General features: G+C 46.1%; 1 protein-coding gene across 1 annotated transcript in view; it reads right to left on the reverse strand.

Annotated features, from left to right (window-relative positions):
* Positions 1 to 13,197, reverse strand: part of ULK2 (unc-51 like autophagy activating kinase 2) — a 69,688-nt gene that overhangs the window by 14,751 nt on the left and 41,740 nt on the right. Inside the window, exons 14-17 of the mRNA XM_041000213.1 lie at positions 11,791 to 11,851; positions 8,272 to 8,409; positions 6,296 to 6,441; positions 4,561 to 4,641 (exon numbers count right to left, since the gene is read on the reverse strand). Of these exons, the coding sequence (XP_040856147.1) occupies positions 4,561 to 4,641; positions 6,296 to 6,441; positions 8,272 to 8,409; positions 11,791 to 11,851 (426 nt within the window). The remainder of the gene's footprint in view (positions 1 to 4,560; positions 4,642 to 6,295; positions 6,442 to 8,271; positions 8,410 to 11,790; positions 11,852 to 13,197) is intronic.

Raw genomic sequence — 13,197 nt, forward strand, 5'->3', positions numbered from 1 at the left:
CACACACACACACACACACACACACACACACACACACAGAGGGGGCAGACTATGTCGGGTAAGAATCTAGCACCCACTGGCACATGTGAGATCTGGTCTGGGAGTGGGCCTGGTGGGAGAACTTGGGGAACTCCCCTGGTGGGCTGTAGCTCCTACTGGTGAGCATGTGAGTCAGTGCTGGCTGTTGGTCAGGATAGGCAAGGTTGTTCCACTTGTCAGAAAGTGTGTAGGCAGGTTCTGGGGACAGGGGACAGATCAGGTAGAGTCAAGCTAAACCTTAGCACACTGACATGTGCAGGAGCCAGGATGTAGTACAGGCCATTCTGGGCTAGGCTATCACATCCACCAGCTTGCATGAAAGCCAGGGATGGGGCAGACTGGCCAGGGCCGGGCTGCAGCACTCACCAGCGAGAGTTGACACTGGGCATGGGCTGGGTCAGGCCAGGCTACAGCACCTGATGGCAAAGGCCAAGATGGGGAATGGGCTATGCCGGGTTGGGATGGAGCAACCACCAGCACACACAGTATCTGTGGCTGGGAGCAGGCCTGATGGGGGATGCCAGCTGGGTTGTGGTTCCTTTGGTGAGCACGAGAGCTAGAGTGGGGACAGTGAACTGGGGTGGACATGGCTGCAGCATAGTTGGCAGGGTATGGACTTGTCTAAGGTATGCTAGACTTAACTGGGTTCTAGCACCCATTGGTGCTTGCAAGGGCCAGGATGACTGTAGGACAGGCTGGGCTAGGTCTTGAACACACTGAACCATGCAAGCGCTGGGTGTGGGGGTGGGCCAGGCATGGCTGCAATGTAGCAGCCAATTATAAAAGCCAGAATGGAGGTGGGTCAGTCAGGCAAGACCAATGTACCTGCCAGGACAGGAAGTAAGCCAAGTCAGGTTGTGCCAAGGATCCACTGGCATGCACAAGATCTGCCACTGGGAGGTGACCTGACAGAGGAGCTTGGGGAACTCCTCTCTCAGGACACAGTCTCTGCAGGTAAGCATAAGAATAAAGACTGGGAACAGCCCAGACCAGGCCAGGTTACAGTGCCTGCCATAATACTATGGGTCAAGTCTGGGAACAAGTCAGGCTGGTCCAGTTCATAACACCCACTGGCAAATGAGGTCAGGCCACAACACCAGCCAGTTCACATTAGGGCCAGGACTGGAGGCAGGCCAGGCTGGGCTAGGCTGCAGCACCCACCAGCATGAACTGGAACTGGGGGCAGGCCAAGCCAGGCCAAGCTAGAGCATCTGCTGCTGGTAAATGCCAAGGGAGGGTGGGCCATGCCATACTGGGCCACAGCATCCACCAACACATATAAGACCTGGGGACAGGGGTATAAAGCCCAGTAGGGGGGCAGTGAGGACTCTCTTAGTGGGTCACTGCTCCAGCTGGTAAGCATGAGAACTGGGACCAGAGCAGACTATGGTAGGCAGGGCCACCATACCCATTGGCCTGCATGTGAGCTGGTATAGGGCGAGAGCTAGGCTGAACTAAGCGACTGTATCCACTGCATGAGGCAGAGTTAGTGCAGGCTGATTGGGCTTTGCCCCAGCATCAGCTGGCAAGTGCTGAGAATGGGGCAGGGGGCAAGTCCTATCAAGTTAGACTGCAGAACCACCTGGAAAGTACAAGATCTGGGGCTGGGAGTATGCCTAGTAGGGATACTGTGGGCACCACTCTGATGGGCTGCAGCACACACTGGTGTGTACAAAAGCTGAATGGGATGTGGGACAGACCAGACAAGTTTGCTGCACATACTGGCATATATAGGAACCAGGACTTGGGGTGGGCTTGGTGGGGATATTGGGGGTTGCCTCAAATGGGCTGCAGTTTCCACTGGTATACATAAGGGCCAAGTGTGTGGTGGGCAGGATTTGGCTGAGCCCCAGCATCCACTGATCTGCTTAAGAGATGAGGGTAGAGACAGAACTAACCCAGCAACTGCAACAACTAAAGTGTGTACAGGTTGATGTGGGTGATGGACTGAGCTGAACTGTGTACTGGCAAGCACACACAGCAGTCAGGTTTGGGCTCACCTGAGATGAGGTTTCTTTGGAAACCCATCCCAACTGAACTGCTGGACTCAGAACTCCAATCATGGGGCGAATCCCAGGATCTGTGGTCTGACCATGGAGTGCATGTGTCAGAACTGGACCTCATCAGTTGCTGAAGACAGTGCAGTGGATGGCATGCCCAGATGCACATGGGGAATATGGCAGTCCACTGGGGTCTGCAGAGGACGTCTAGTGTCATAGCAGAGGAAGGACAGCAGAATAAATTGGACAACTCCCCATGTCAAGCATTGGACCTTGGAAGGATTTCCTCATCCTTAGCTCAACAAAATCAACAGCATTTCAGAATTATTGCAACCATCTGAATAGTACTCTCACAGCATGCTCCACTCAGAGACCCCAGGATGACACTAGGTGGCTGTCCCCCATCCCCAAGTACTGATGTGATAAGATGCTAGGTGTAGCTCCTGCTCTTCTAGATAAAGCAAGAAGTAAAAAAAAAAAAAAAAAGGGGGGGGGGACAAACTGTGTTATCCATTTTCCCCTGTTCCTCAACTCCTCCCATCATAATCAGTGGTCCATATGAGCAGGCATCCTTCTCAACTATGTAAACATCATCAAAAATAAAATGTCAAAGAAAAAGGACGTGGCCCAGCAAGGAGGCTCATCAGCTAAATCCTGGTCTTCCATGTGCTGGGATCCCATATGGAAGCTGGTTTATGTCCAGGCTGCCCCACTTTCCATCCAGCTCCCTGCTATGGCTTGGGAAAGCAGTCGAGGATGGCCCAGGTCTTGGGACACTGCACATACATGGGAGACCCAAAAGAAGCTCCTGGCTTCTGTTTTTAGATTGGCTCAGCCCCAGCCATTGTGGTCACTTGGGGAGTGAACCAGTAGATGGAAGATCTTTCTGTCGTGCCTTCTGTGTGTGAATCTGCCTTTCCAACAAAAATAGAATAAATCTTTAAAAACAAGTAAGTAGAGAAAAGCATTGTGGTGTAGCAGTGAAACCACTGCTTGGGATGCTGACATCCCAAAACGGAATGTCTGGCTACAAGTGATCGCCTCTTCTTTCAATCCAACTTCCTCTTGATGTACGCTGGAGGGAGCAGATGATGGCCCCCCATATTAATTCCCTGGCTCCTAGTCCGGCCTGGCCCAAACCTGGTTGTTGTGGCCAGTTGAGAGTGTGTACCAGCAGACAAAGATTTGGAAATCTGTCTTTTTTTCTCTCTCCCCTACTTCTCTTTCGCTTCTAAACAAGGTAACTATAAAAATGCAGAAAAGAGGGGCCAAAGTTGTGGAGCAGAGGGTTAAATTACCAAATGTGCTGCGGGGATCCCATACAGGATGCCACTTCAACTCCCAGTTTCTCCACTTACACTCTAGCTTCCTTCTAACGTGTTTGGGAAGGAAGGCAGTGGAGGATGGCACAAGCATTTGTTTCCCTTGCACCCATGTGGGAGACTAAGATGCAGCTGCTGGTTGCTGGCTTTGGCCTGACCAGCCCTGGTGAGCCACTGCAGGCATGTAGGGAGCGAATCAGCAAACACAAGTGTTCTCTTTCTCTCCCTTTTTCTCTGTCACGCCGTCTTTCAAATAAAAAAGTGAAAAGGAAAATCACAAAGCCAACAGACTTTTCCAGAATTTTACTATCCAAAAATAAAAGGCATAGAGTATATTCTGTATTTTGTCAGTCTCGTTAGTGACACATTTAAAACCCGCTGATGTACATTTTCTGTGAACAAAACACTGGTCAACACATGTCCTCGATCCTTAAGGGAGATACAGTCTGCTATCCCTGCAAAAACTACATCACTGGCAGTAAGCCTTGTGCTCCAGTTACACAATCTTCAGAGTTTCTTCCAAGTTCAACTGTCACCAGTAAAGTGAAGGGCATGCAGGTACTCTCAGTGCCCAAACCATCATCTTTCTAACAAGAAAACATCAGCAATTTTGCTATTAGCCACTAAACCAATCTCATTCCAAACCTGATATTTACTCTCAGAAAGGTTTCAGCATTTATATAAATAAATAAACAGGCAAAATATTATGATCTGTGGAAACCTGAGTTTTAAGAAAACATGAAATATGAACAAATAAACTTAGAAAAGAGTGCTTTTCTAAATAACACAAGATTCCTTTAACTGGCCAACTCCTCAAATACCCAGACAATGGAATTTATTCTGACATAATTTGTATCCTATTTTTTCAAAGATGATATTCTATAACCAAAGCAAACATACACAAATAATATCATGAATGGCAAAATAAAAAAATGTCTAGATTGGTAATATGACAATGAACAAAAATTAGCTATGTTATTTAATTCCTAATACTTGCTTTCACAATGAAATCTCACAGGCAAAAGAGGGTAGCAGATTTGCTATGATATGCTTAAACAAATTAGACCAATATTCTAAAACCAGGATAGCACAGGAAATACTTCATATCAGCTTTGCTCTTTGAACAGGACTAGAAATACTAAATGCCAGTACACTCATCACATAGGCCAAATCATTCATTTACCAAATAAACCTCCCACCTGAGGAGTTCCTGCTCCTGGACTCGTGGCCCTGAGGATGCCCACAGCAGCACTGACTGAACTGCTCAGGAATGGTCCCGACTATAAAGACGGAGATGGGAAAAAGAAGAGACAATTCCAAATCAGTAATGCATACGTAGGTTGTTCAGAATATTTTAGCTAACAGACTTTTAATTAGCAAAGATTTAGTCCAACAAACATTTATCAAACAACAAACGTACCGGGCACTGGTCCCACTAAGGCTGAAAGTACCATGTAACTTGCTTTGAAACAAGAGCATCAAGAAATAAAGTTTCACGAGCAAGCTAATGCCTGCAGCAGGGATGTGTAAGTTTGTAGAAGTCAAGAGTTTGTGACAAGTTATCTGGTGGGCTCAGCTGACTGCCACTCCAGCTACTGTTGCTCTGGGTCCACCACAATGGATTCAGTCCCTGCTCCCAGCAAGCACTGCATCCAGAGTGCTGACACACAGAGAATTCTTCCAACAGACTCAGTGTTGAAGCTACTCCCTCAGTTTGGCTAAAACCAGTTTTCCCTCCCTCCCTCTCTCCCAGCACTTTGAGGGTCCTCCTTGCCTCCTCCTACCCATGCACTCCTTCACAAGTGTTTCCTGTAATCAGGCTCTTAAACATTCAACACAGTTTTTGCATCTATCTTCTCCAGAACTCAAACTGACACAAAGGGGACACTGGGGAAGACTTCCGGAATTTTACAAAGACAAGGGACCTAGGTCTATACCTAGGGGATGATGCCTAAAGGCTTAGGTGGCACGCAGAGACTAGATCCCAAGGAAGGGCCTTTTCCGATGTGCAACAGTAAGGTTTAGGCCTTGCCTTTGAAGATCTTAGAGCGCCTCTAGGGCCACTGCAAAATGAGAGAAGGCCAAGATTGTTTGAACATTTTCCAGCTAAAAATATCTTCAAAAGTACTGCAACAATGATGTATAATTCAAACTTTTTCAGTTGCCCCTCCGGGTCTTAGATTTTTCAAATAGTAGGGCTCCTGGGGACTACCTGCAACCCCAGTCTATCTCCTTCCAAAACGTCTTCCTGTGCCATCTTGGCTCTATCCAAGCAGTTCTGACAGAGGAAGGTCCCTCTCCTTTTGGAAATCACTTTTTAAGTTTTGGCATCAGCCACCAGCAGGCCCTCTCTGCATCACCTGTTCTTCCCATCATTAAAGCTGTAATCCCAGTGGCTTTAGCATTTCTTACATATATCCTAAAGCTTAAATACTTCTTCCTCTTAGTTGTACGGAACGTATACTTTGTGGTCTGTTTTTTCTGTTGGCTAGGCTTGTGCAGTTTGTTTTAGCATTATGCTCGTCACTGCATATGACTTTCTGGAGAAGTGAGAGGCTCCGTAACAAAGCTGCCACCATGTTCCTGCTGCAGGTGGAAGGTTCCTGGTGAGTGTGACAGGAGCCACTGCGCTTTAATCCCCATAAACCTGAGTGATGAGGGTGGGTGTATCATGCAATTCAAATTAAAAGTTTCTGATCTCTAGACACGAAGTCCATTTATTCTATATCTTTCCCACAGTGATCCTAACAGGCCTACGTAGAGATTCTTAAGAAATCTGTTGAGAATGAGGTAGGGCTGGAGAGATGACTGAGGCCTCTTCCATCAGCTGAGAACTGGTGCCATCAAAAGCCACTGCTCCTACACGGAGTACATCATGTCAGATCTGTTTCAGTGAAAGACAGCTTGGAAACAGCTGCTTTGAATGCTTCTTACCCAAAGGGGAGGGAGAGTACGGCCGGGAAGACCCGGTGGAGAGTCTCCGTCCAACTGCCTGCACTGTGTCCCCTGGCGCCGGGGAGCAGGAGCCCACACGCAGGAAGCCCATGGGGCTGGTGTTAGACCTCCGGACCACTGCGGATCTGGAAAGGGAACAAAGGATTATTCCCTCGGAAAGGTCCTAGAGATCTTCATTTTTTGTCTTTTTTGGAAACTTCCTAACAATAACCCATGCAGCAGATCTTTTAAAAATATGTAACACAGTCATATGGAACAAATATAAAACATGCATGTAAAATGTAAATAAGTATAAAATGATAAAGAGTGATGTCTTTCTCTACTGTATTCTATCTTCCTAATTCCAAATCTTCCCCAAATCCCATTCAACAGAATGCCGCTGGGGCTGGACGCCTATATCCCACATCAGAGTACTCAGGGTCAAGTCCCGGCTCGCCCAGATTCTAGGAGGCAGCAGGTGACAGCTTAACTACTTGGGTCTCTCTGAGTTCCTGGCTCCTGGCTTCAGCTGGGCCTAGCCCTGGCTTTGCAGACATTTGGGGAAAGTGAAACAGCAGATGAGAGATCCTGTCTCTGCCTCTCAAATAAATAAAAAGAGTATCATTATTTCATTTCTTAAAGGTTTATTTACCAGGGCTGTGATTGTGGCATAGAAGGTCAAGCTATTGCAATAGTTACTGCTATTGCCTATGATGCTGGTATCCCATATGGATGCCGGTTCAAGTCCTGAGCACTCTTCTGCTCATCCAGCTCCTGCCAAGTATGCCTAGGAATGCACTAGAAGGGTCTAGAAGGGTCTCTGCAACCTATCATGTCTTGGACTGTTGACCAAGACCAAGTGCTATTACTCCACTAACATGTTATTGCAGTCTCAAGACAAGAATGAAAATAAATATTAATAATTCATTTTTTAAAAAACAAGTTCTTATATAATTCTTACAAGTATACATATGAACAAACATATATACACATAAGAATACTTCAAAAATGTATATTATGTAAAACTCATGCAGGAATTTAAAAAATTGTTGTATCTTTTAACACTATTTCCCACAAACTTTTAAAAAAATATATTTATTGATTTTTATTGTAAAGTCAGATATACAGAGAGCGGGAGAGACAGAGAGGAAGACCTTTCACTGTCTGGTTCACACCCAAGCAGCCTCAATGGCTGCATTTGAGCCAATCTGGAGCCAAAGCCAGGAACTTCTTCCAGGTCTCCCATGCGGGTGTAGGGTCCCAAGGCTTTGGGCCGTCCTCGACTGCTTTCCCAGGCCACAAGCAGGGAGCTGGATGGGAAATGGGGCTGCTGGGATCAGAACTGGCGTCCATATGGGATCCTGGCATGTTAAATTTTTTTTTTAAAGATTTATTTATTTATTGGAAAGTCAGATATACAGAGAAGAGGAGAGACAGGGAGGAAGGTCTTCTATCTGTTGATTCACTCCCCAAGTGAGCGCAACGGCCGATGCTATGCCGATCTGAAGCCAGGATCCAGGAGCTTCTTCCGGGTCTCCCATGCAGGTGCAGGGTCTCAAGGCTTTGGGCCGTCCTCGACTGTTTTCCCAGGCCACAAGCAGGGAGCTGGATGGGAAGTGGTGCTGCCAGGATTAGAACCGGTGCCCATATGGGATCCCGGCGCGTTCAAGGCGAGGACTTAAGCCACTAGGCCACGCTGCTGGGCCCCCAGCATGTTAAAATTTAGGACTTTTTAGCCACTAGGCTACCACGCTGAGCCCTCCCACAAACTTTTGGAAGTACCCTATTATTTTATCCAGCTAAGCACAAACATAATTTAAACGGATCAATTACAAAGTCTGCTTTATCATTCAGTTTTTTATGTTTCCAGTATACACATGTATGCTAGAGACTAAGTCGGCCATGAAAAGTCACAAATCTTTCAGTAACAACATTCTCAAAAGAAATTTTACAAGAAAGGAAAAATGCCAGCTTACCTTGGAGAGCCGTGTGGATTTGTACCCGAGCTGGCAGTGGATGTAAGGTTCTGCTCAATGCGCTGGTAATTCCTTATCTGAGTAGGAACTGGAATTGGCGCTGTTTCGCTATGAGGTGATACTGTAGGCTGACACTGCCTGCAACCATAATTTAGTGAGAAAGAAGAGAAATATCAGTAATATTTTTCTTTTGTTTGGCCCATTAATAGGGATGAGAGAAAAGGTAAGAAACTTTATAAAAGCAAAAAAAAAATTATATTTGTTAGCTAAAGAGCCTAACATTCATAGCATAGAAACAGTTAATAGTTGTGACACCTCAATGAATAATAAAAGAGCTGCAACAATAACCTGAAATAAATAGTTCCTCTACAACAACAGAAAAAGTCGACAGCAAAACAAATAGTTTCATCCACTCATACTCTACTACTCATTTCTACATGAGAGGCAAAAATGTCTTTAGGAAAATATTCTAGGTAAAAGAACAGGAAGTTCAAGAGCAAGGATGAGTGGAATGCTTCCAGAGGTCTTTACGCAGTCAGCGTTCCCCAGGGAATGTGACTTAGAGACGTGAACACACAGAGTGCTCTCTCAAGTGTCTGTACTTGGCTTTCTTTAATACGCTTCCTTCTTGAGTTTTTATCACTTCAGAATCAGCATTCCTGGTATGACTTTCATTTCATTTTAGAAAACTTTTCTTGAAATATACAAGGGACGAGGCTAGGTGTTGAGAAACATGACCTGGAGCAGCAGGTAAGGCTGCTGTCTGAGAGCCCCACATCCCGTACCAGACTGCCTGGGACCAAGCCTGCCTCCCCTTCTGGTCCAGCTTCCTGCTCATGTGTGCCCCAGGAGGCAGCAGGCGGTGGCTCCGGTTCTCAAACCCTTGTTCTAAGTCTACTGACATGCTGCAAATGCTTGTCACCATAGCATTTGATTTGAGAAAGCCAAGTAACATCACCTCTAAGATTCCCCCAACTATAAAAAGATTAAAAAGGGAAAGGGGGCGAGGCCTCTATCTTAACCACAGTCACATCTCTCCTGTCTAGATGTTCTCTCTTAACCTCATCATTGCAGCCCAGGATATTTAAGTCCTTAGCTTAACTTCCCAACGCTTCTTTGTTAACTAAAAACATTTTTTTAAAAAATAAAGCACATATTATGTCACTTACATAAGTGAAAATAGTACAGATTGCTTACAAAAGGCACAGACATGTATGTGTGACCTTATATTTGGCTTCTTATAGTAAGTGTAAGAGGGCCAGCACTGTGACATGGTGGGTTAAACCACCACCGGAACAACAGCACCCCATGAGAGTGCCAGATCAAGTCCCGCCTTCTCCACAACTGACCCAACTCCCTGCCAATGTGCCTACAGAATCAGTGCAAGATGGCCAAGGTACTTGGGCCCTCTGTCAACCCATATCAAAGATTCAGATGGAGTTTCCTGGCCCATCCCAGGACCTACAACCATTTGAGGAGTGAAACAGCAATGAAAAATCTCTCTCATTCTTTCTCCTCTTCTCTGTGACTTTGCTTTTCAAATAAACAAAAAGTTAAAAAAAATTCTGGGCCTAGTGGCTAAAGTCCTAGCCTTGCATGCACCACGATCCCATATGGACCCCAATTCCCAACCAGCTCCCTGCTTGAGGCCTGGGAAAGCAGTAGAGGACGGCCCAAAGCCTTGGGACCCTGCACCCGCCTGGGAGATTCGGAAGGAGCTCCTGGTTCCTGGCTTCAGACTCGCTCAGGTCCAGCTGTTGCAGCCACTTAGGGCATGAATCAGCAGATGGAAGATCTTCCCCTCTGTCTCTCCTTCTCTCTCTGTACATCTGACTTTCCAATAAAAAGAAACAAACCTTTTTAAAAAAAGACAAAACTACAAGGATTTAATACAATTTAGAGAATGAGCATACAGGTAATAACTATTATCTAGTCTTTATACTGCTTCCAAACGTCCCATTAATTTTTTTTTTTTGTTTCAATTTGAAAAGCAGAACAACAAAGAGAGAGAAACAGGAAGAGAGCGAGCTTCTCTTTCATTTACTGGTTCAATTCACAAATCCCTGCAACAGCCAGGGTTGGGACAGGCTGAAGCCGAGAGCCTGGGACTCCACCTGGGCCCCTACCAGGGGAGCTTAAAGCCCCATATTTGAGGCATCGCCTGGCTGGGAAGCGGGGACAGGATGTGAGTCCCAGCACGCTGATATAGGACACGGGTGTCCCAAGTAGCAGGTCACCTGCTGCACCACGACCCCTGCCCCACATGCCATGTATACAAGAATGGAAACATATGATGTAAGCAAGATGCAGGCCTAGGGAAGCCACAGGTCCTTCTCTGCCCACGCAGACACGGGCTCGACAGCACGCTGCGCACCAAAGTAGCTTTCCAGGAACCCCAGGAACTAGTCATGGGAAAGTAACCCCAGGCACAAGGAAATGCACCAAGTGGAGTAAAGGAGTTCCTTTCCCCCCAGCCCCTCTTCCCATCAGGTTTATCAGCAAGGCAGGGTCAGAAGAATATCACCAATTCCTTCTTTCCTTGGGACCAAAGGAATCCAGCAGAACCTGTACCAGCATTCTAGCTTTTGCAGTGTTTGCCCACGGAACTGTTTTCTGTACTGTTGGGCTCATCGCAGGAACAGGAATAGAGACTGGACTGGACTCGACTGGCATAATTGGACTAAAATGGAATGGAAACCAGACTGGAGCTCAAGGAAAACAGCAGAGAATTCCTCAACACAATGTCAGCACAGAGACGCTGCGTTTCTGATAGCAGGCACCAGGGGGAGCAAGAGAGTAAGCACAAAGGAATTCCGGGAGAACTTCTGAGAACAAGAAATTGACACACTCAGAAGCACCTGTGTATATCTAAATATAAGCAAAGATGCATTTCCAAAGAAGGCACACTCCAGAAAAGATCGGAAAGGTCCCAGAACCCTTAAGGAGGTGACAGATGTTAAGCCTTTTCCTGCACAAAGCTAGTTCGTAGAATCAAAGAGGCAGCTATTCCACCAAATGCAGGATTTTCAAAAGAAGTTCACAAAATATCTAAAGAAATCGAGGAGGGGCAGGCATTGAGCCTGGCAATCGAGACACCCGTGTCTCACGCTGGAGCGTGTGGGTTTGACCCCCAGTTCTGGCTCTTAAGTCCAGCAGGCCGTGGAGGGCAGCAGGGATGGTCCTGCCAGTTGGTCTCCTACAGCTCACATGGGAGACCTGGACCCTGCTCCTCGCATTCAGCTTCAGCCTCGGTGGCCCTGGCCCCAAGCAGGCATCTGGAGAACGAGCCAGCAGGTGAGATCAAGCACACCCTTTGTCTGTTGCTCTCGTCTCTCAAATATATAAAAATAAATACAAGATGCTTTTTTAAAATACAGGTAGATTTAAATTTTTTTTTAATTTTTCAAAAGCAAGATAAGCAATTACGTAACTACAGATACTGAGAATACAAAGTTCTGTAACCTTGACTCAAAAGAGTAAACTACAAAAAACTGCTTAGTAGACAATACAGTCACATACCATGCACACACCAAGAACTCATTGGAAGCCCGTCTCCCAGCAGCTCCTGTCGGCATATCATCTAAAGGAGAAACAAACAGATCAGTGCCGTCAGACCACCTGCTTTCAAAAGCCCAGACTTGTTCTGAGTTGTCGGGAGACAATCTGAGCACAGCACGCATGTACTACTTGTTTATGTTGTGATTTCATCCATGAGAAAGAACAGAGGGATGCAGAGAGCGCATCCAACTCAGTACAGGGCTGGCAACTCTTCCAAGGCCAACGCTTCTGTAAAAACAACAACACACACACACATTGGAGCCTTCAAAGTAAAGTACCATGCTTACTGCAGTGATGACGCATTCCATCATCCCTGACACAGCTGTGCTGGGGCTGGCACGGTGGCACAGAGGACCAGGCATCCCATGTGGGCACTGCTTCATGTCCCAGCTGCTCCACATCCCATCCAGCTCCCTGTCGGTAGCCTGGGAAAGCAGCAAAGGACGGCTCCAGTGCTGGGTCCCCCACACAGGAGGCCAGGAGGAAGTTCGTGGCTTTGGTTCAGCTATGCTCTGGCCTTTGCAGCCATTTGGGGAATGAGCAAGTGAATGGAAGACCTCTCTCCTCATTCTCCTTCTCTCTGTGTAACTGCCTTTCAAATGAAATCAAAACTTAAAAAAAGAAACTGTGCTACCATTTTTTTTTATCAGATTTTAAATTTCTCATTGGCAAAAAGTAACTTTTCAGCTCTTTAGTATAACTTACTTGTATTATTCCACTTCTCTAATTTTTAATTTCAATTTTACTTGAAAGGCACAGTAAAAGAGAGACAGAGAAATAAAGAAAAAGAGAGATGTTCAATTCATTGGTCCTCTTCCCAAATGCCTGCAATAGCCCAGGCTGAACCAGGTCAAACCTGGAATTCAGTCTAAGTCTCCCATGTGGATGTCAGGTACCCACATTTCTTGAGCCATCGCCCAACTGTCTCCTAGAGTACATGCTAGCCAGAAGTTGGATTGGAAGCAGAGCCAGGACTGCTTCCCAGGACCTGAAATTCAGGCATCCCAAGTATGGCTTAACCACTGTGCCAGACACTCCCAAAGTTTTGGGTGTTTTGCTCCCAATCTCTTTGTGCCCATAAGTTTTGCAGATTTCCATGGACAATTTTGCATATAAAGATACTTCAAAAAAAGTTTATGGGAAAAAAATGGAACTAAAATGGAAGCTTCTCTAGGTACAAAACATTTTGGAATACACGAATAATGTTTTTATAAAGTATGTCTTCCATGAACTTCTTGTAGCCTACCCACAGCGCACATATATAGTACTATAACAGAACTAACCATGTAACAAAATCTAGTTTAATCCAACACTAGAAACTCCATCCTTCCACATAAACTCTCTGAGTTGATTATCTGCAAGTCTACT

Source organism: Ochotona curzoniae, unplaced genomic scaffold (assembly GCF_017591425.1).
Source record: "Ochotona curzoniae isolate NIBS_2020 unplaced genomic scaffold, NIBS_Ocur_1.0 scaffold_2453, whole genome shotgun sequence".
NCBI classification, from domain to species: Eukaryota; Metazoa; Chordata; class Mammalia; order Lagomorpha; family Ochotonidae; genus Ochotona; species Ochotona curzoniae.